Here is a 23,960-nt window from a genome sequence, read left to right on the forward strand (position 1 = left end):
TCACTTATTCATTTGATAGTTATGACTGAAATTAATATACTAAGTTGTAATGTCAATGGTTTAAATGGCCCCCATAAACGTACAAGTTTTTTAGAACTTATGTGACGAAAAAGGGTTGACATTGCTTTAATCCAGGAAGCTAATTTGCGAAAAGATGATGTCCATAGATGCAATAATAAATATTATGAGGTGGTCTCTTTTGCTGCGAGTGACAATAAAACTAAAGGTGTTTTGATCATTGTTAGAAGACATTTTAATATTTCTATTTTGGCTAGAAATGGTGATAATGCTGGCAGAATAGCTTATATGACAACTATGGTTGGGAAAAGGAAGTTAGCATTTGTCTCAGTTTACACACCATGTAGTCCAGATCCAACCTTTTTTTCAGAATTATCTGCCTGTCTCACTGATCTCACAGACTTCGAGATAGTAATGGGAGCAGATATGAATGCTGTAATGTCCAATGTACTTGATAGATCTGGTGACAACTTTTCTTACTCCCAATCTATGTCTACTGAGCAACTTAATGAATGCATAGCCTCTTTTTCATTAGTAGATTTATGGCGATTATTCAACCCGTCCCAAAAATCATTCACATTTTTCTCAGGTAGACACAAAACATATTCACGGATTGACTACATTTGCGCTTCCTCTTCCTTGACCTCAATGCTACTTGAAGTCGACATCTTTCCCCTTTCTCTTTCAGACCATAGCAGTAATTTTCAATTACCCAGAGACCTTCCCGAGCCCCCAGATGGCGCTTTAATTCTAATTTATTAAAAAATGAGTTTTTTTGTGATCAATTCAGATGTAAATTACGTGAATTTATTGACATCAATAAAGGCTCTGTGGATGATCCACGGATATTGTGGGAGGCGATAATGGGCTTCATAAGAAATTTTTCAATATCATTTGCTTCCTTCCGACAGAAAATTCACCGTAAGAAAATTTCTGACTTAGAATCCAATATCCGGTCATTAGAACACGCAAACCAACACACTTTTTCTGATTGTACAGCAACTAAAATTTAAACTGTTAGGAAATAACTTAATTTATTATACAAAGAGAGAGCCGAATTTCTTATTCAAAGATCTAGATAAATTATTATTTTCAAGGTAGCAGACCTAGCCATTTATTGGCTCTAAGACTACGTAATAGTGAGAAATTTGCTAACATTACAGCGGTGAAATCTCAAACCGGTGAGGTTCTGACTGACCAGAAGAGCATAAATGACACTTTTCGTTCCTTTTATCATGATCTATATATTTCCAACTCTAAATGTGAATCTGCATCTTACACTTCTGTTTTATCTACTCTTAATCTTCCACATCTGGCAGAATCAGATTATGAGTCTTTAGCTAGCCCTTTATCACTTATTGAATTAGAATCATCGATTAAAGTTATGAATAAGGGGAAATCCCCAGGCCTAGACGGCATACCAGTTGAATTCTACTTGACCTTTTGGTCCGATTTGGGGACACTTATGCTAGATATGATGCAGTACTCAATCGATCATGGTTGCTTCTCACAAAATATGAACATGGCCATTATATCTCTCCTATTAAAAAAAGATAAAGACTCTTCTTTATGTTCTAGTTACCGCCCACTTTCTCTAATTGGTACAGATATAAAAATGTATGCAAAAGTTTTAGCCAGTCGTCTAGAAGGCTTTATGACTAAACTTGTTAATCATGACCAAACAGGGTTTATTAAATCTCGCTCTGCTTCAGATAATCTGAGAAGACTACTTCACATAATCTCTTCATCTGATCAGTTGATTTCTCCCTCTGCTATATACTCTCTTTAGATGCAATGAAAGCATTTGACCATTTGGAGTGGAACTATTTGTGGGCAGTGCTTGATCATCTGGGTTTTAACTCTAATCCTTCAGCCATCATTCTTACTGGCCAGATTAGTTCACAATCATTTCCTATTGCAAGAGGCACCCGCCAGGGTTGTCCTCTTTCACCTTTACTGTTTGCTTTATCTCTAGAAACCTCTTGCTCAAGCTGTACGTCAGTCAGAACTTATACGTCCAATCTCTGTTAAGAAGACGTTACATTACATTTCTTTATTTGCAGATGACATACTGCTATTTTTAGATAATCCAGCTCTATCAGTCCCCCATGTTTTAAATTTATTTAACCATTTTAGTAATTTATCAGGGTACAAAATTAATTGGACAAAGTCATATTTGCTCCCTCTTAATTTTTGTGTTGGGTCTGCTACATTTTTTGGTTTTATTCCAGTGGTGCATTCTTTCACATACCTAGGTATAGATATTTATCCATTCTTGAAGGATATTGTCTCAAATAATTTGAATAAAAACTTGGCTAAAATTACCTCAGATCTGGCAAATTGGACACATCTTCCTACTTCTTTCCATGCAAGAATATCTGTTACTGAACATCCTTCCTCGTGTTAATTTCTATTCCTCTACCCCAGCCTGCTGGCTATCAGAAAAAACTTGATTCAGTTATCTCTAAATATATTTGGAATGGTAAACGCCCCCGAATTAAATTATCGACTCTACAGCGTAACAGGTCAGATGGTGGCTGGTCATTTCCCAATTTTAAATTATACGCTGATTCCTTTACTCTTCGTGCACTGTCAGCCTGGTTTAAACCAAATGTGTCAACCTCATGGTGGGCTATTGAAGAATCTCTTATTTCTCCACACAGCATAGAACATTTGGTTTTTGCTGGTGTCTCACTCAGACAATGTAAACTTCATTTTGGCCCTATCATAACAAACTTTATTTTCTGATCAAATCTGGGAGACAATCATATCATCCTCAAAAAATCCAAATCATCAGATGATCCATTGGAAATTACTACACAGACTCTATCTGTCCCCTTTAAAACGGTTCTATATGCATGTGTCACCTTCCCCAAATTGCAATTTATGTCCACAAGGGGTACTCGGTACATGATATAGCATTCCTATTAGAAAATGATGTGGTTTTGACTCCAGATCTTTTCTTTTTAAATAATTTTTCAACATTGTCACTGTCTCTGCAACAGAGAAACTTACTTTTAGCTGCTCTCACTGCTGCAAAAAGTTAGTTAGTCGCTGGGTTCCTCCCCATTCAATGACCAGACATGTATGGGGCTTATCTTTGCTTGACATTGTTTCTATGGAACTATCTACAGCTCGTATTCATGGAGCAACGACAAAAACTTTGAAAACCTGGAATGTTATCTTTGACATTGTTAAATCTTTTGTATCTTCTTTTTGATGTATAATTTATTTTGAATTTGTGTATAATTTGATTTATTTGGTTATCTATTTATTTATTTTTTAATTTTTTGTGCTTGAGTATTGCACTTTGCACTTTTTGCCACTGCAGTGTCTTGTTTCTCTCTGCACAGTGTGGGTCTGCCTGGTGGGTTGGTGGGTGGGGGGTATGGCTGCAGTCTAGATTGGTGTCTCATATTTTGTATTGTACTGAAATGTCTGCTTAATAAAAACAATTGTTCACAAAAAAAAAAAAAAAAAAAAAAAAAAAGATATATAACAACATTTTCTTGTGCACACATTTTAAAGTCTTCCAGCAGGATCAACTCCTGAAGCTGCTCAAAGGTTGTGATCCCACTGGAAAGACACCACTTATCAAATAGTGTTTTCTTCTCTCTGGCAAATTCAACATATGTCTGTCTGGCTGATTTCACATGCGATCTAAATTTCTGACGATATGCTTCAGGCACTAGTTCATATGCTCTCAAAAACGGCGTCTTAACGACATCATAATCGAGAGCTTGCTGTGCAATGCAGCGGAGACCTCTTGCCCCTTCCCTACAAAATTACTTTGCAAGAGTAGAACCCACATGTCCTTAAGCCATTGCAGTTTTGCAGCTATACGCTCAAATGCTGTAAAATAGGGGTCTGCGGATTGCGGATTTGCATTGTCGCGGACATCACACTCACGAGTCGAATGCACAAAGTCTGAACTACCAAGGATGCACGTTCAAAATCAGCATACTTTGTATTGAGAAACGCGCGCAGACCTACGTCACATGTTTATTTTCCTAATCTCCCGGTACTTTAGACCGCGGTGGAAATGCAGAAAGCAGCAGATCTGGGGAGGAAATAGTTCCTGAGGAAAAAAGTTCCTGGTACAAATGTTCCGTGTAATTTTGGTGTAAACACAGCATTACTTGTGCTTCTTAATTTATCAGGATTTAGTTTGAATTTTAATCTAGCTCCGTCTAATCTGACTCCAATTTCACTTGATCATTAAATTTGGGCAATATTCATATCAAAAGCTGATCACAGATATGGATTATATCGATATTTTAGTATTTTGGAAATCCCATACTTTCAATTATTCGTTCATTAGGGACCAGGCATCGCACAGGAATTACACTCAACTGACCCATGGACACAAACTCATCAGTTCCAAACTTACTCAAAGGATGCAGAGTGGTTGTAATACCTTTAAGTGAGCTACACCCTGCATGCTCATAACAAAAAAATATGTTTCCTATAAATTGTGTTAAGTCAGCGAAAGTCTGAAGCACCTAGTGGTCCACTGGTGCTGCAGCATGATCTGTCCTGAACACAGATTTGCGTAAATACCACTAATTTTTTTTTTTATTATAATTTTTTTTTTTTTCAGGTGAAATTGTATCATGCCAATTGCATAATGAAACAATTAGAAGCCAATTTAGAAAAAATAATGCAATTGTGAATCACATTGTAGCCGGTGGCAACACGCTCCTGTACAAAGAGACTGTAGCCATGAGGGAAAACAGCCAAGAGTTCCATGCCGGAGACAACTAATTTAACAGTCACACATGTAACAGTTATCCTAATTTAAGACACACAGTCTAAAATGCATAGCAAAACACTCACGTGTTTTAGAGAATAAACTTAACTAGCTCATGTGCACATGTAGTAGCACAAACAACTATACAGTGTGCTCTATGGGCACAATGTGTTTAACACAGTTACATTTTTAAATCATACCTGGCAGCAGAGAAACATACAGCAGCATGAGTTCTGGTGCAGAGCTCCAGAGACTCACACACTGTATGGGGATTTTTCTGACTATATAATTAAATTGTGTAAAGTTAAAACAGTTCAGCAGAGATAAAAAGTCATTGGCCAGAGCACAATCTTTCAAATCAACATGTTAAAATCACCAAGAATCAGAGTACTCTCAAATTTAATGCACAATATTGCCAGTAAATCAGCAAAATCTGACATAAATTGTGCATTTGATTTTGGAGGTTTATAGATAGTAGCAATGGAGCATAATGAGTAGCAGTTACACTGAGTACAAGGTGTTCAAAAAAAGAAAACTTAGGTACAAACACAGTTTAGACAGTAGTCGAAGAGTCTAAAACCCGCTGGTGTTGGTTAAAAAGCAGGCAGTCATCCTGTTTTGTGCCAAGTTTCAGTGAGAAACAGTAAATTCAGACCTGGGTCCAAAATGATATCCAACAAAAGCGATGCCTTATTGTTCGGAGAACATGCATTAAATAATGCAGCTTTTGGAGGGTTTGATGATTCCACAGCACAAGAATTCCACTCCAGACAGGGCATCATATTAAGTTACCAAAATCGACACCAGTATGATATACAATGATATAAAAAAAGTGTTGATTTCTGATTTTGCATGTTTGTCACAGTTTCATGTTTAAGATCATCAAAAAAATGTAAATATTAGTCAAAGATAACATAATTAAACACAACATGCCGTTTTTAAATGAAAGTTTTTATTATTAAGGGATAACAAAATCACAGTAGAAGTAGACCAAAAGATCCCTTAAAATCTAGACATCATGCTGAGATCAAAAGAATTTCAGAAACCAATAAGAAAGAAAGTAATTGAGATTTATCAGTCTGAAAACTTTACTTCCTTTGCTCCTGTTAATAAACGTTGGTTTTCAGGAGACTCAGTGGGGCATGTGCTATGCCTACATCATCAGCCCGGAACTGCTTCATTTTAATTTTTGGGTGAATTAACCCTTTAAGTAGGTCTATAGTTTATTAAAAATGGGTAATCTGACCAAAACTAGCTTTAGACGTATTTAAAATAGAGCTGACAAACATTATATTGATTAGATTACTCTATAAAAGCATATAAAAGCATATAAAAGCATATAAAAGCATATAGCATATGTCTACCTTTTATCAATAAACCATAAAATCAAAACTTGAAAAAACTGAAACTTTTCTTGGCCAGTAACAATGAAACACTCTATAAAAAGTAGGCAATTACAGACTGTAAATGGGTTAGACAGTGTTATTCCTTCCTCATGCTTGCCGTGCTGCTAGTCTGTGATTGTACATAGCTTCATGTAGCTTTGTTTTTCTGTAGAATCTCTATCTTACTATTAAAGGGGGGGTGAAATGCTATTTCATGCATACTGAGTTTTTTACACTGTTAAAGAGTTGGATTCCCATGCTAAACAAGGACAAAGTTTCAAAAATTAAGTTGTACGTTTGAAGGAGTATTTTTGTTCCCAAAATACTCCTTCCGGTTTGTCACAAGTTTCGGAAAGTTTTTTTCGAGTATGGCTCTGTGTGACGTTAGATGGAGCGGAATTTCCTTATATGGGTCCTAGGGCACTTCTGCCGGAAGAGCGCGCGCTCCCGTATAGCGAGGCTGAGCACAGACATTTCACTGATCAGAGCGATTCACTGATCAGAGCTTGCCAGGGCAAGACAACCCTGCACAGATTACCAAAAAAAAAAAAAAAAACAGCATTAAGGGACCAGTGGATGGAGTTTATTTTTACAGAGCATCAACGGAGTTGTGCAAGTGTTTTTGTTTGTTCCCTGCATTTCGAAGATGCTTGTTTTACAAACAAGGCCCAGTTTGACGACGGATTTGCGTATCGTTTATTTCTTAAGGATGATGCAATCCCAACGAAAAAGGGACACGATCGTGTGTTGGAACCGCAGGCGGTGAGTAAAACTGCTTAAAATATCTCTGTCTCCTTGTTAGTGCGTCCCCTCCCATGCCGGAGACCCGGGTTCCAGCACCGCTCGGAGCGAGTCGTTGCTGCTGCTGCTCTCGTTCAGTTTCAGCCTCGGGATCTGATTCTGGATCATAAATAAACGCCTGAATCTGACTGTAAGCCATGGTTTGTTTTGGATGATGGTTTTTCCCTCACGGTAATGTCACAGTTTCCACATGCTCTTAACGCAAAAGCCTACTGGCGCTCGTGATTCTTTAGCTCCGCCCACACGTCATGCCTCCAGGCGCTCGTGTTTTTCCGGGAAAAATCAGTACAGACTAACTTTCTCTTATGAATATAATAAAACTAAAGACTTTTTGGAGTTATGAAGGATGCAGTACTACTCTATATGTACTCAAGATTAACAGGATATTGAGTGAAAACGAGCATTTCACCCCCCCCCCTTAATCTCTGTTGTGTAAAGTGATAAAATATAACTGAATTCCTACCATATTTCTGATATTATTTATCAATCTAATCTGATTAAGCAGAAAGCAATGTCTTTTTTTTATTACACCCAGAGCAAAACCCTATTATAGTATGGAAGCATTTCAGTTACGGTATAAGAATAATAGTAATAATTATAATAAGTTATTAGTAAACTAGTGATTACAAGACAAATATTGTAATTGTTATTTAAAAAAAAAAATCAGAGACAAAATCAGAAATAATGTAAACAATTCAGAGAAAAAATTGATTTGTGATATATTATCTTAGAATTGTTAAATGTAAATTCAGAATAAAGACGTTCAAAATTCCAAATTGTAAGATAACATGATGCAATGCATTTTCATTCTGTGACTGAAACAGCCTTCCATATTAAAGAAATCTAAAGAAACACGATAAGAAAACATCTCAAAAACATTCTGCATGTCAGAAAAAGGCCCTTGGATATTACTGATATTTCTGCTATGATATAGTTTATCAATTTTTAAAACAAAGAAGGAAGATAAACTATATTTGCAAGATGACTTTCATTGCAGTACTTACATTGTGGTAACTCATTGTTAAGCTCACTGCTAACAATGAGAAGGGTTTGGCTGCAGACTTGCACTTGCACTCTCAGACTTGCACTCTCAGACACTTGTGCTTCCGCTAGCGACGTCACTTGAAGTCTTTATTTTTTAATTTTTTTCTATTTATTGGTAACTTTTTGTATGAATCTCTCAACATTTTACAACAGTAGCCAGGTGGTGAAGATAAGAAATAAGAAACTAAATTACAAGGTCACTTGCAATCACCACTTGCACTCTCCTACTACTATATTGTACAGGGTCCTGCAAGAAAAAGACAGGACCGGCAAATCAGTGGCCACAGAACAGCAGAATATAAACGCAATGCATAGCCTTTCGTTAAGCGTCTTCCTCTTGTAGAAAAAACAAACACTTAATATGGCAAAATGTATTAAGATACATTAAGTTCAATTCAAAAAACTAATTCGATATATAGTTACTATTTAATGTACTACAAGGCAAGCAGATGACTATGAACGCAATACGCAAACTTTGTCCTCCCATACAGCAAAAGCTTAATGTGGCCTAATAACAGACTAAGATGATAAAGAAAATTCAGTAGGCCTAGGCTATATGTCTTGTTGTTGACTCAATGTATATACAGACCAGCAAATATGAACGTGCATTATGGAATGCCTTAACAAGTGATTTAAAAAGGATCAACTCCAGACAGGCAAGCAGACGAGTACAGAACGCAGTGCGTTAAATTGTACATTGCAAGTTTTCTTGGGCAGCGGAAGTCGTTACAGAAGCAGAGGGTGCCGTCAGGCTTTAGAACCATGACAATGGGGCTGGACCATGGGCTGCGTGACGGTTCAATTACCCCTAACCTCAGCATCTCCTGCACATATTCCTCGATGGTGTGTCGCCGAGCTTCCGGGACACGGTAGGGCCGCTGCCGGACGATGGTCCCCGGTGGTGTGCGGACGTGGGTCTGCCCAGGCTGGGGGGAGAACACATCCGGAAACTGACTAACAGGTGTTGCAGCTCCGACTTCTGGGCGGCCGAGAGTTGGAGATCCATATCAACAACCACGGGAGTCGAGCTGGTGTAGGCAGAGAGTTGAGGCACAGTCCCTAACCAGCGCTTCAGGAGATTGATGTGGTAGAGCAGGTCCTCTTTCCTTCTGCCCAGTTGCCGCACATGGTACGTAACGGGGCCAACCTTCGGTGATGGTGTACAGCCCCTGCCAGTTAGCCAAGAACTTGCAGGTGGCTTTGGGGACCAGAACCAGAACGTGGTCTTCTCACTGGAACTCCCGCGGTTGGGCCACCCGGTTGTAGTGCCGCTGTTGCACCTGTTGTGCCTTGATGAGGTGCTCCTGGGCAATGGGTATGACTTGGTCGATCCGCTCCCGCATCTCGCACACGTGTTCCACGGTGGTGCAGTGTACCGCCGGCTGTTGTTCCCAGGCCTCTCGGGCAACGTCAAGCAGACCGCGGGGCTGTTGGCCGAAGAACAGCTTGAACAGTGTAAAGCCTGTGGAGGCCTGAGGGATCTATCAGACACCAAAGAGCATATAGGGTAGCATCTTGACCCAGTCCCGCTTATCTTCGGCCGCTACTCGGCACAACATCTGTTTGAGGGTCTGATTGAACCGCTCGACGAGCCCGTCTGGGGGTGGTACACCGTGGTGCAGAGCTGTTGGACCTCTAGAGCTTGCAGACATCTGCCATCATCCGGGACATGAACGGGGTGCCCTGGTCAGTCAGAATCTGGGAGGGAATGCCAATCCGACTGAAGAAGAGGAACAGCTCCCGGGCAATGTACTTCTTGTTGGCTTTACAGAGGGGTGTGGCCTCAGGGTAGCGGGTGGCATAATCTACGATGACGAGGATGTGTTCAATCCCCCGGGTGGACTTCGGCAGCGGCCCCACCAAATCCATCCCAATCCGCTCAAAGGGCACCTCAATGATGAGCAGCGGTATCAGCGGGCTGGCGGGAGGGGTCCAAGGTGGCGTCCTTTGGAAGGTTGGGCAGGCCTGGCAGAACCAACGGTCTTCTAGGCCCGGCCAGTGGAATCGGTCGCGGAAGTGCTGGATCGTGTTCTGAGCCCATAGGTGGCCTGCCATCGGGTGTGCGTGGGCTATCTCTATCACTGCCCCTGTCTTGCTGCACAGGACGACAAGCAGGGTCCCCCCCCCCCCCTCCGCTGCGCGACACTGTAAAGCAGGCCATTTTTCACTATAAAGTGAGGCGTTGAGTGGGGTTCTGGCTGGAGCTCTCTTCCTTCCGCAACCCTCACCTGGGCCCAACAGTGCTTGAGGCGGTCATCCTTGTGCTGCTCCTTGGAGAAACCCCTCGCCCCAGTCACCTGCTGATAGAGATCAAAGTACAGGTTAGGTGATCAGGGGGTCAGGTAGCGGAGTTCACGGGCCAGTGGCGAGACAGAGCACGGCATGCTCACGTTCTGTTTCCCCTTGCCATCTCTCACCTCTGCGTTTGTTTGCTGGGTTTAAATAACTAGAACTTGATGGGGTGAAGGTGTGGCCACTTAGCCAGTGACAAGCAGGTGCAGGTGTGACTGCTCGGTTTCCAGGGCGACGCTGAGGAAAGCTCAGGACACGTGTCACCATATTCATTCAAATAATGAACTGTATATTTAATTTGATATTTTAATAGCATCTTAATACATTAAGCCATGTTAATTGTTTATGTTTTTCTACGGGAGGAAAACGATTAGCGAGAGACTTTGCACAAACGTTCATATTCCGGTGTTCTGGCCACAGCTTTCCCGGTCTTGTCTTTTTCTTGCAGGACCCTGTACGTTATAGTACTGAATTAGGTTTAATCGTTTAATCACCACCACAGCTTCTTGTATCCATTGGCAACACGCACGATTTGTGTCGATTGCAAGTGTCGCAGGTAGCAGAGAGTCCAAGTAGCGATTGCAAGTGACATTGTAATTTAGTTTATTTTTTCTTGTCTTTGCCACCTGGCTACTGTTATAAAATGTTGGGAAATTTAAAAAAGTAAAAACAGTAAAAAAAAAAAAAAATTTAATTAAAAAAATAAAATAAAATAAATAAATAAAGACTGCAAGTGATGTCACTAAAATTGGAAAGGATGAAGTCAGGAAGGCTTTGAAGAGGATGAAAAGTGGAAAGGCAGTTGGTCCTGACGGCATCCCGGTGGAGGTATGGAAATGTCTAGGAGAGGTAGACGTGGAATTTTTGACTAGTTTGTTCAACAGGGTTTTAGAGAGTGAGAGGATGCCTGAGGAATGGAGAAGAAGTGTGTTAGTGCCGATCTTTAAGAATAAGGGTGATATACAGAGTTGCAGCAACTATAGGGGGATAAAGTTGATGAGCCATACAATGAAGCTATGGGAAAGAGTAGTGGAAGCTAGGTTAAGGAAGGTAGTGGAAATTTGTGAGCAGCAGTATGGCTTCATGCCCAGAAAGAGCACAACAGATGCAATTTTTGCTCTGAGAATTTTGATGGAGAAGTATAGGGATGGTCAGAGGGAGTTGCACTGTGTGTTTGTAGACTTGGAGAAAGCGTATGACAGGGTGCCAAGAGAAGAGCTGTGGTACTGTATGAGGAAGTCAGGAGTAGCAGAGAAGTATGTCAGAGTGGTGCAGGACATGTATGAGAGGAGCAGGACAGTGGTGAGTGGGGCTGTAGGTCAGACAGAGGAGTTCAAAGTGGAGGTGGGACTGCATCAGGGATCGGCTCTGAGCCCCTTCCTGTTTGCTATAGTGATGGACCAGTTGTCAAAGGAGGTCAGACAGGAGAAAGGTGTCGGGAGTTCTGTGTGATAGGAAAATATCAGCGAGAATCAAGGGGAAGGTGTACAGGACAGTGGTGAGACCAGCTATGTTGTATGGTTTAGAGACAGTGGCACTGAGGAAGAAACAGGAATCAGAGCTAGAGGTAGCAGAGCTGAAAATGTTGAGGTTATCTTTGGGAGTGACAAGATTGGACAGGATTAGGAACGAGTACATCAGAGGGACAGCTCATGTTGGACGTTTGGGAGACAAAGTTAGGGAGGCCAGATTAAGATGGTTTGGACATGTTCAGAGGAGGGAGAGTGAGTATATTGGTAGGAGAATGTTGGACATGGAGCTGCCAGGCAGGAGGCAAAGAGGAAGACCAAAGAGGAGGTATATAGATGGAATTAATGAGGATTTGAAGCAAGTGGATGCAAGTGTTAAGGATGCAGAAGATAGGGATAGGTGGATAGAGATGATTCGCTGTGGCGACCCCTGAAGGGAAAAGCCGAAAGAAGAAGAAGAAGAAGTGATGTCACTAGCGGAAGTGCAAGTGTCAGAGTGCAAGTCTGAGAGTTCAAGTACAAGTCTGCAGCCAGACCCTCTTGATAACAATGAATAGTGATGTGATTTGATATCCTAATATCATTCTTATTAAGTGTTCAAAGTTAGGCCGAAATACAACATTTCATTCTGAGCTGACAAATAAATTCATGTTTCATTCTCAACCACACACAAAACACACTAATATCTTAAAATGGAATGATTGCAGATTAGTGTGACATGTTTGGCTGTCCTCCTGCATCCCGCTGTGCCTCCTCCAGCATCTCCCTGTACTGGCTTTTGAAGAACCCAGCCTTGTAAAAGGAGAAAATAAGCAGAAATAAAGCATTTTACAATATAGATAGTGGTGGTGGGTGGAACTGAAAGGCCACTGATTAAAATTGACTGCATGATGTGATGTACCTTATAGAGGACCCCTGTTATGAGAGTCAGAAGCAGCAGTCCTCCTATTACACCCCCAATGATCTCTTTAGTCAGATTATCCTCCTCATACACCTCCACTTGAGTATTAACCTCCTCATACACCTCCACTCGAGTATTAATCTAAATAAACGGAAACATGTGACTATTTAGTGCAGTCAGATCACACTCAAGAAGTCACAATTCCCACACAGATGTCCCATGTCAAACGACAGATATAAGATTCTAATTTTGGCTACTTAATTCATTAATACAACTGGTGTATACAATAATACACTGAATTCAGTAAATACTGTATGAACTTTCAATTGAACATTGCAGTCGAGCATGAAATTAAGGTTCGGTTACTTTCAATTCAGTAAGAAATGTTTTCTAAACATTTTAAAAAATCTTACAGACCCCAGACATTTGGATGGTAATGCATTGTCTCTGTCAAAATCAACAGAAATTGTGTGACTTCCTGACACTTGTACACAGTAACACAGCCACACATCTACAGGAAGTATATAAGTGTAAATTATGTTGAGTGTAACTATGCAAAAAGCCTTTTTGTATGGGGTAGGTTTAGGTTTCTGGTTGGTTTAGGGCAGGGATCCTCAAATCTGGACCTCAAGATCCACTTTCCTGCAGAGTTTAGCTCTAACCCTAATCAAGCACACCTGAGCATGCTAATGAATGCCAATCATTGTCTTTGGGATTATTCGAAAATCACAAGCAGGTGACTTTGATCAGGGTTGGAGCTAAACTCTGCAGCGCATTGGACCTCCAGGGCAAGATTTGAGGAAGGGGTGTTTAGAAGATAAAAATATTGATTGGTCAGTATAAAGGTAATAGAAATCTAAGGAAAGTCCCCACAATTTAAAGAAACAAACTTGTTTCTTTGTGTGTTTGTGTGTGTAGAGATCAAATGAACACAAGTCACAAACTGTAAAACAATAAATTGCAGTTACAGAAATTTTCAATTAAATGGAGCATGGCTTTGAGAGCTCTTCATACAATCACTGGACTTGACATGACATCTCACTTAATTACCTGAACAGATGGTGCAGTTTGTTGAGAATCAGAGTAAAATAAAACATATTTGCTCTTGTCATAATCCATAGATGCTGAACTGACCAGCTGAAAAACAGCAGCTCCGAGTCCAATCTAAGAGAGACACAGATTATGACATTACAAAATGATGACAAAAATATGAATATATGGTCTGTTTTGTGATATGAATCTGCTTTTAAGTCAGAGACCTGCTCAATCCATCCAGAGTTTACATTGCCAGTTATATTATAGAACATCTTTTCATTCTTTATAAGAGTGACGTCACAGCTGAACTCGGAACACTCCGCCACAGAGCAGTTCTGACACACACACACACACACACACACACACACACACACAAATGTAAAAAATTATGGAACACAGTGAATTATTAAATAAAACAGGAAATCAAATGTGGTAAAAATAAAAAAAAAACTCAAAAAGTGTCCTCACCACTGTAAGTTGACCTTTAATAATGTCCATAAAATTGGCAATAACAGGCTTTGTCGTTTTCTCCCATTTACAGCCAGAAATCTTTCAAATTAATAAATAAATACATACAAAATTAAAAGGGCACCACAGATTTAAACATGGGTTAGTTTTTTTTTTTTTTTTTTGGTGACATCATCAAACTAGCTTCTGAATAATAATGGGTGAAGGATTTTTTCAGAAATTATTTAATTAAAAGAATCAGTGTATAACTTTTAATATAAGAAACACACTTGCAGACTTGAATTACTCCAGATATCAGCATCACCAACTTTCACTGGTACTCTGATGAAAACCTTGAAAGTTAATTCTCTAAACTCATTTTCAATCTGAAAGGATAAAAATAAGGAACTGTTATGTACAGTGTAGACATTTTGTTATTTGTGTTCTTCTGTTATAGATCTTAAAAATGAGATGCTCAGGGTTATTAGCATTATTTAATACTAACAATAAAAACCATTAAAAAAATACTTGATATAAACTGAACAATAACAGAAATAATATAAAATATAAACCTTAAAAAAATATATATTTTTTTTATTATAGCTAGTTGCCAAGGAAAAAGTTTTATCATTTTCATTGAAACTACGAAAAATAACCAGAACTAACATTTAATAAAAATCTTTATAGACATATATATATATATATATATATATATATATATATATATATATATATATATATATATATATATATATATATATATAGCAAATTAAAAAAGATACAACCAATTTACTAAAACTTTAACTAAAATTGAAATGAGAACAGATTAAAAATAAATAAATTAAAAATTCAAAACATTAACAAAAACAGTATAGCAATGATATTAAAATATAGTTGTAAATAAAGCGGTTTATTTGAGAAGAAAATACTATTTCAGTTTTACTACTTCAAAACTTATTAAATTCAAAGTTCAATTATTTGTGTAATTTACTATCAGTTTTCTGAGAGAAAATTGTTCCTGTGACAAATTGTTTTTTCAATGTACTTACAGATACAGAATTTGATACAGAATACCTTTATTATCTGCTGGACTGGTTTCATAAGATCCTTTTTCCCTGAAGTAAAACGAATGTGGATGGTGGAATGATCATCCCTGTCATTAAAAATGAAGAAAGACAATAACAAAGTTACAGTATAGGATAAAGAAAAATGAGGTATTGTTTACGATTTATGCAGAAACATGGAGCAGGGCACTAACCTTATCATGGCAATAGAGATGCCATATTTGACGCCAATGGTCTTTTCTTTGAGTAACTCACTCTCTTGAGAATGTTTGTCATTTCCACTGTGAAAAATTGAGGTTTTGTTTATAAGCAGCATTTTTTAGCTAAAAATTATTGGCCAGAGCTCATGGTAAAAAGCTGTTTTGCACTTTGTCTTCATTCAAACAACTTAAAGCACACAACAGTCACACAAAGATGATGTCATACCTTGTGACCGCAGCCTTAAACATCACATTTTGGCCCAGTGAAATTTCTTTAGTAATACTGTATGTAAACTCAAACACAACCTAGAATTTGGATAAAAATGTCAAAATATGAAAATAAGACTTGACTAGTTAAAAGATGGTCATTTGTCAACAGAACATGAAATTTAAAGTGCCCGTATTATGCCATTTTTACGGTTCCTAATATTGTTAAGGGAGTCTCCTATAATAGAATTACATGCATGGAAGGTCAAAAAAATGCTTTTGTTTTCTCAAAATATGCATTTAATATCATTTCATTTTCCAGCAATTCTCAAACGATTCATTCAAAGAAGTTTAAAGATTCAGTCTCTCTAAACCCATCCTTTCTGTGAGCCTGCTCTGCTCGGTCGGTCAGATGCCCTACTCTTTGATTGGTCTACGGCATACATCGGTGTCGCTTTATAGAAAATAGAAACATCTATTATTTATCATACTTACAGGTTGTGATTCAGTGGAGCAGCTGGTCCAAATAAACAGGATACTGATTCATCTTTCAATAGCAAGCGTTTTGTGAATCTCGCATTGAGCTCCCCGAGATAAGAGAAGAAGTCACCAACATAGAACATAGGCATGCATTATACAAATGTGTTACCCTACGACATGCAGCCGCACGGAAGTGGGATTTGAATTAATAAAAACTTGTTTCAGCTGTACAGAGTCTATTCTTTATTTTGGGAGACATAAGGTTGCATGAAAGGCAGTATTGGAAATGGCATATTAGGGTCACTTTAATTTGAATGGATAAGAGTGTCCGTTAACAGCTTTAAGTTAAAAAACAGTCAGTAAATGAGTGTGTATGTGCACATAAGTGGGGCTACATGATAAATCATATTTTATTCATGATTTCTCTTGATTAACAATAATTGATGGGATACTGGCCTGGTTGTTTATGCTGAAACCATTTTTTTTTATGTTACATTGTTCATTTACGTTATCTTGTATTAGAAATAAGCCTCTTCTAGCTTTCATTGTTGCCAGAAGGGCTGCTTTCACTATTTTCTGCAACTAAATCTGTGAGCAAACCTTCTCTGTGACAAACTTTAATAAATCTAAACATCAATCTCTACTATATTGTTTGCGATTGTGGTTGCTGAATAAATGCACACATTCAACGACTTTGCTACAGTACATCAATAAAATATAAACAAAACAAAAAAAAAATGTTTACTGGTAAAAAAAAAAAAGACAAGAAAGAAAAAAATGTTTAAATGTTTTGTTAGTTTTTTAAATTGGAATTTCAGTAATTTATATGCAAGCTTTCCATAAAGGGGGTAACACTTTAGTTTAGGGACCAATGCTCAATATAAACTATGAGATGGGGGGGGAATAACATTTACAAGGTGTAAACTCAAAATTCCAAGAAAAATTTCAGAATTGCAAGATGCGAATTCAGAAATTAGGCGAAAGAAAAGTCAGAATTTCAAGATATAAACTAAGAAATGTTAGTTTATAATTAAATATGTATAAAAATATATGGAATATATATATATATATATATATATATATATATATATATATATATATATATATTCCATGGCAGAAACAAGCTTCTGTATATTTAGCTTTTGAGAGAAGATTTTAAATTTTTTATCAGTTTGTATAATGTAGTGTGTGTTCATTTATATGATTAATATAATGAATAAGGAAAGCAGACTTGAATAAAATAAACTATGTGTATGAGCTGATGTTCTCTTGATTAGTGCCTACATGCACTAATATGCTAACATGCAAACATTTTGAGGCAATGTAAAAATACATTTCTTAATCGCATTTTTAATTTTTGAGAAATAGAATCATGATTACATCATGCAGCCCTACACACTAGCAAAAGTGTGTCGCAGATGTGGTTGTTGACCTGAGAGTTGCCCTTGAGGATGGGTTTACTGATGTAGCAGGTGGTTTCTCCTGGTTTAACTCCTTGCACACCATCCAGAGACACACACTCCACTCTGCCCTGTAAGTTTATCATATATTTCAATACACATTTTATTGCATCGTCAGTGTTCAACAGCCAATTTGCTTTAGAAATATCATTGTTATCATGATTAACTACTATTAGTTGCAGCATTTGTACCTTTGTGTCTGGCTTTACCTGTTTAGATGTGATTCTCCTGTAGGAAAGTCCAAAGGGGTAGTTAAGTTTGAACTCTGTGTTGTACGAGTGTTCTCCTCTGTTCTCTACAAACACGGTCACATTGATCTCCTGCATGATCCCAACCTCTATATTTCTAGCTCTGGATCACAAAAACAAAAGTGAGGTTAGTGGATGTCAAGATTGGTGGAAATTATTCATCTCTATCAATATTAAAGTTTAGAAGTAGAGCAAATGATTTGCTCACCCAGAGAAATTAAAATCCATTCTTAAGTTATCGATACATGTATAATCAGTTCCACAGTCTCTCTCAAAATCTAGCTGTAAAACAAAGTGAGGACATGAAAAATAAAAGAATCGCTCATATGTGATGAGATACAGTACAATGAGCTCATGTTCATTGTACATTTCTGCATTGGTTTCTGCTGGCAGTGGTGGGAACCATGACATATTTAAAGCATACCTTATTTACAGTCAGAAATAACCTTCCTTTGATTTTTGCATTATTTGCCATGCTAAATCATTATCTGATGGTCTGTAAGACACTAAGGTGTTTGCACATAAAGTGCATCATTTCTGCTCTTAACTTTACACAGATGAACCCTTACATTGTGGTCTGTGGTGGTCTTTATATTTTGATTGAGTATTGGCCGCAAGTTTTGCATTGTTCTAGACGGTAGACCCTCAAATGTAAAATGTAACTGATTGGACAATGGGTTCAGAGCATCTTCTGGACAAGCCTGGTGGAAACAAGGAGTAATAAGAAATGTTAATAACAAAACACATTTTAAAAATAACAAAAATTATATATGGGTCACTTCTGTTATGCATTTAAATGTGCCCATCATATTTCTAAAAATGTTAAATAAATATTAAACAACGTTTTATTTATATATGTGTATATATTTTATATATTAAGAAACCTGAATGACCTCTCAATTTTTAGCCTCTATTCATCAGATTCACTCAAATCCAATCAGAAAAGTTAGTCAACAACAATAACAATACCATTAACATTTGATGCTTACCTCTATGAAAAAAATATGATTTTTGCAAACTTCTTGCAATTTAATTTTCATCACATTATTGTGGAGGCGGTTTTTGAACGAGAAATATGCTCGATATTTCTGTCGCTTGGCATCCAGAGTTATGGTGTAATTAATATTTGCAGCTAAATCTAGAACACATGATTGATCGTAAGCAAAACCATATTAGAAATGCAACAATGTGTGAGATTTCATGAGTTCACCGGTATACTACAAACCTCAAGCAGAATACATATGACGTAAGCACACAAAGACTCGGTTTATGTAATTAGTTTATGAAAATACCTGTTAGGCCACGTTTGAATCCATTAATGTTGAAGCACACGGTCAGGGTATTTTGCAATGTCTTTGTGCAGTCTGTTACATTGGTTGGTATTTTGGATGGGTTATAAGTTACTTTGTTTCCCAAGCGCACGATGGGCCTGGACCTGAATGATTCACATAACATAGATGAATGATTACTATTTGTGTGTGTGTGTGTGTGTGGTTGTATTGTGGCAGCATGAGAGGATGGAGATCTTTAATTTGTGCAGTTTTTCAATAAACACAGCTTCAACAGACATCGTTGTTTTGTTTTGTTGTGTTTTTGTAAAGGGCGTTTGGCTCTCTTTGCATGTTCACTTTGTAGATGCTGTTTCAATGCCTCCAACTACATCACAAAGGATCTTTCCAACATAACTATGTGATGCATGAAATTGAGCTAGTGCACGACTAGCATTTGTGGTTAAAAAGTATTTAAATCTTTTTTTGGTTCTTTAGGAAATGGATGATCGTTTCGCTAGATAAGGCCCTTATTCCTCAGCTGGGATCGTGTAGAGCCTTGAAGCTGCACTGAAACTGTAATTTGGACCTTCACCCTGCTGGTTCCCATTGAAGTCCTGGAACATTTTCCTTCATTTCTTTTCGACAGAAGACAGAAAGACATTAATATTTCTGATGACCTTGGGTGGGTAAAATATCAGGAAATGTTTATTCTAGAAGTGAACTAATATTTTAAGTCTCTGCAATACACAAACTAAATTAATAAATAAATCAGTCTTAAGCCCCTTTAACACTGCACGTTGGTCCCGGGAAATTGCCGGAAAATTGGAGGATTGCCCTGTTTGTGAACGCAAACATGTCCCGGGATTTATTCCTGGATTCCAGGGGACCTAGTAACATTGCCGGGTTCAGTCACAGAACGAGCTCTTTGTGAACAAAAGCCAGAACCAATGCTGTAAAGGGTGTGTCGTAGCGAAGACGCATGTTATGGTGTAATTCTTTTACCATGTGTTTTGAAGGCGTATCAATGTTTGGGACAAAAAATATGTGCAAACTGTATTGAAGCAGAGATCATGCAGTTTTTCACTATACACGCTGATGCTGAGATCTTTGGCCAGTTTAAGTGAAAGTTAATGTGCCTAGCATTTTTGAGTCGTACATTACATGTCATTTCCTGATGTCACGTGTCATTCCGGGACCTTAATGGGTTGTGTGTGAACAGACACACACAGATTCCCGGGAAATCACTGGCAGTGTGAATGAACCAAAATCTAACGATCCGGGAACAGTTGCCGGGGCACATTACCCTTATATTATCTGGAATTTCAGTGTGTGAGGGGCTTTGTTTACTTCTCCCAACACCAGTGGTGTGTGTCTTTTTCAGCCACACCAACACCTCTTTACCCTCCTCTCAGACCATGCTGCCAGTCTCATTGGAGTTGCAACAAGCCCCTCTTTCTAAGACAGTAAGATAATAAGACAGCCTGGGCTTTGTAGTCCATAACCGGTGGCCATCTTGCCCCGTATCTTCCCTCTAGCTCATACTCTCTCATGATGTCACAATATATATACATATACATATATAGAGAGAGAGAGAAAGAGTAGTTATAACAGACCTAAGAAGCAGAACTGCTCCCATGGACCCAACAGCAATATCAGGAAGGCTGTCACCACTCTGGTCTAGAGATGACTGACTCAATGAAATCCCAAAGAACTGCAAACCTGATTGTGCCAATGATCCAGCAATCCTCTGTCATCACAGACAAGGAATGAAACATATAATGAAAATATTAGAATCAGCCCCTGAAGTGAGTAAAAGTAATGCTTGGAAGTTGCTACTTCTGCCACCAACCATGTCTTTTTCACCTGTGAATATTTGGGATCTATTTGATCTACTCCTCCATTGAATATGTAGACACTGCCCCGTCCGTCATCCTCTAAAGGAGCTCCAATCAGCACATCCATATAACCATCATTATTTAGATCTGCTGGACTGGCAAGAGAAGAACCAAACCGACCCCTCTGACTTGACATTCCCACCAGCACCACACCAGAAAAAGTGAACTATTAAGATAAAATAAAAAAGACAAACGAAGAAACAAATTCTTTAAATCTGAATTAATTTTCAAATTGTTCTAAAAAGTTTTAGCCCCATCACTTACCTGACTCGTAAAGATGTAAACAAACACTTTGCCCTCCCGGTCAGGCTCCATGTACATTGGTGCTGATACCAACAGGAGGTCTGTTCTGGAGTCACTGTTCAAATCCACCACACAAACCTCAGCTCCAAAATATGAGCCAATCTGAGGCTGAGAAAAGAGAAGATCGAACAGTAATATTAGCTTCATCTTCGTTCTGCTGGTTGCCATATAAGAAGGATTTCAAATCCTGAAAAATATTTTCTTCATTTACGAATGCTTGTTTAGATTTTCTATAATGAAATACTAAGGGCTAAAGTGTAATTTTGTTGGTTGACATAAAAAAAAAAAAAAAAAACTCTCGTTGTGATTTATGAGCATGTTGGCTTCCATATCCATAAATAAAGGCTTTAGATGGCATGAAATTGTGGTGAAAACCCTATCATAAATCCAGGAATGGGTGTGAGGTGATGGGGGGCTGCTTTTAAATATCCACATGTTAAAATCAAACTTACAGCAGCACTGTAACATCTTGACTTATTACACAATCACTGCATAGGGAAAATTATACTGTGATTTTTTTTTTTTTTTTTTTTTTTTTTTGTGGTTTTGATGCAAAAAAAAAAAAATTGTGAACAACCATGGGAAATTCCAGCTCTTTGTTTTGATTGGTTCTGATACGTGATACAATGACTCTTCCTCGATGCTTGTATCTTGGTGCTCCAAGAATAGCATAGCTGGTCCCTGAAACTGTTGCAACAGCCATCGAATAACCTTCGGGAAAAATTCAGTAGTTCAGAAGTATGCATGTTCTGAGTTGTTTCTGCAGTATATGAGAAACTGACTTTAAATTAACATATTCTATATTTTTGTATATTTCAAAAATAAAACCTTACCTAGATAGCTATCATGCTCATTGCCTGCTTGAAAGGAGCTACTTGAATCATCTTCCTGGTAACCACCTTTCCACTGGAAAGCTCCAACAGCACTCATCAACACACTTCCCTAAACAAAGCAACATTAAACTGTCGCTGGATTTGGAGAATAAACACCATCTCAAGCTACTGCATACCCTTCTTTTATTTGATGAAAATTTGAGTGCATTAGAAAAAATGAAAGGGTGAGTGTTGCCTTTGGGGTCACAGTTTTTTTGGTATTCAAAGTTTATTCCTATACAGTTTCAACCTTTAATGAAAATGTATAACTGGATACCCAAACTATGATCATTCACTTGGTCTGAAGAGATTAATATTAGGGATTTGGTAAAATCAAATATTATTTACATATGGTGTGAAGGCTGTGCTGAATCCATCCTGTGCAAACTCCATTCTAGAGGAGTCCCCTGAAGTCTGAGTTCCTACAGCAAAGCAACAGAAGGAACTGAAATAAATAATTGATTCAAAGTCATTTAAAGGAACTGTATGTAGAGCTGCTTTAAAGGGCACATCAAATGCAAAATTCACTTTCACATGTTGCTCGCATATAATGTGTCTTAGCAGTGTGTGGACACAACCAGCCTACGATGACAAAATTCATGTCCGCAAAAACCTAGACAGCAATATAAAGTCACATTGCTCAGGACCCGCTCATGACTGCTGACAGAGTGTCCCATTTTAGTATATGGCCTGGGACACCCTAGACAATTTTTAAATCTTAACAGATTTTAAAACCATGGGAGACCACAGATATGAAGACAGTTTTTTAGTCTTATATAAAGTCTTATATTATATATATTATATTTAGTCTTATATCTTTATAAAACCGATTTTATAGCCTTATAATCTATTTTTTTAGGAGTGCAAAACCATTCAACATAGGGTGAACACAAAACACAACAACAAAACACAAAAACAACAATAAAACTGCAATGTAGTAACAGTAATAAAAAAAGCAGAAATGACAAATGTGTAATAGTAGAAGCATTTAAATAGTAATAGCATGTATAATAATATTGATAATATAATATATTGAAAATATATTGAGATGACGGCAACAGTAATATCAATAATAATAACAGTAACAACAACAACAATAATAATAATAATAATAATAATAATAACATAAAATGACAATAGAAATAGTGGTAATGAAATAATGACACATAGCTAACACATACCACACCTCTCCTTATATCAAGCAAAATATCATTCCATCAACATCATTATTACTGCTCAATGTTTCTCTTATATTGATAATGTTAATAATAACAATTATGTATATAATAATAATAATAATAATAATCAAAAAAAAAAAAATTAAAATACTACTAATAAATTACTGATAATATTACTAATACCTTGTATAAATATGTATAATAATAAATAAATATATAATTAATTAGGATGAGTGTGTCAAATTTGTAATAGTTGAATGAGATCTGATCTGGAGTGTTGTGGTTCTGATATACAGTTGCAATGAGGTGAAAAATATTCTAGGGAGATGTAGTCTGTGAGCAAATTTGTCCAATTCGTTATGTCAATAGTGTTCCGGTATTTCCAGTTCAAGAATATAGTTTTCTTGGCGATGGGTAAGGCTACGAGGAGCATCCTTTTGTTTGTTATTTCCTGAATGAGAGTTGATAGTAAGGGGGATAATGGGATGCAGCAGCCCAAGAGGCAGGACAGTGACGTCTTTCCAAAAGTGTTTAATAGGTGGGCAGTGCCATGTGGCGTGGATATATGTGTCCGGACAGTTTTGTGAGCAGTGTGAGCAAATTTTGTGAATGTGAATCCCATTTTAGACAGCCTTTCCCC

General features: G+C 37.8%; 1 protein-coding gene across 2 annotated transcripts in view; it reads right to left on the bottom strand.

Moving 5' to 3' along the window:
* Positions 1-6,657: 6,657 nt before the first annotated feature.
* The window catches only part of LOC128025060 (integrin alpha-X), a 40,077-nt gene continuing 22,774 nt past the window's right edge, over positions 6,658-23,960 (bottom strand). The window contains exons 11-31 of one of the 2 annotated variants that reach the window (XM_052611043.1): positions 22,491-22,564; positions 22,104-22,212; positions 21,848-21,981; positions 21,232-21,378; positions 20,936-21,133; positions 20,686-20,819; positions 19,094-19,236; positions 18,791-18,939; positions 18,371-18,502; positions 18,010-18,083; positions 17,763-17,904; positions 17,526-17,624; positions 15,633-15,712; positions 15,401-15,487; positions 15,217-15,295; positions 14,433-14,528; positions 14,164-14,244; positions 13,920-14,030; positions 13,711-13,824; positions 12,661-12,771; positions 6,658-12,551 (exon numbers count right to left, since the gene is read on the bottom strand). In XM_052611043.1, coding sequence (XP_052467003.1) covers positions 12,468-12,551; positions 12,661-12,771; positions 13,711-13,824; positions 13,920-14,030; positions 14,164-14,244; positions 14,433-14,528; positions 15,217-15,295; positions 15,401-15,487; positions 15,633-15,712; positions 17,526-17,624; positions 17,763-17,904; positions 18,010-18,083; positions 18,371-18,502; positions 18,791-18,939; positions 19,094-19,236; positions 20,686-20,819; positions 20,936-21,133; positions 21,232-21,378; positions 21,848-21,981; positions 22,104-22,212; positions 22,491-22,564 — 2,378 coding nt within the window. In that variant the 3' untranslated portion in view covers positions 6,658-12,467. Of the gene's footprint in view, positions 12,552-12,660; positions 12,802-13,710; positions 13,825-13,919; positions 14,031-14,163; positions 14,245-14,432; positions 14,529-15,216; positions 15,296-15,400; positions 15,488-15,632; positions 15,713-17,525; positions 17,625-17,762; positions 17,905-18,009; positions 18,084-18,370; positions 18,503-18,790; positions 18,940-19,093; positions 19,237-20,685; positions 20,820-20,935; positions 21,134-21,231; positions 21,379-21,847; positions 21,982-22,103; positions 22,213-22,490; positions 22,565-23,960 lie in introns of both variants that reach the window. The other variant, XM_052611042.1, reaches the window with a different exon arrangement.

The sequence above is a fragment of the Carassius gibelio genome, chromosome A12 (genome assembly GCF_023724105.1).
Source record: "Carassius gibelio isolate Cgi1373 ecotype wild population from Czech Republic chromosome A12, carGib1.2-hapl.c, whole genome shotgun sequence".
Lineage (NCBI taxonomy): Eukaryota > Metazoa > Chordata > Actinopteri > Cypriniformes > Cyprinidae > Carassius > Carassius gibelio.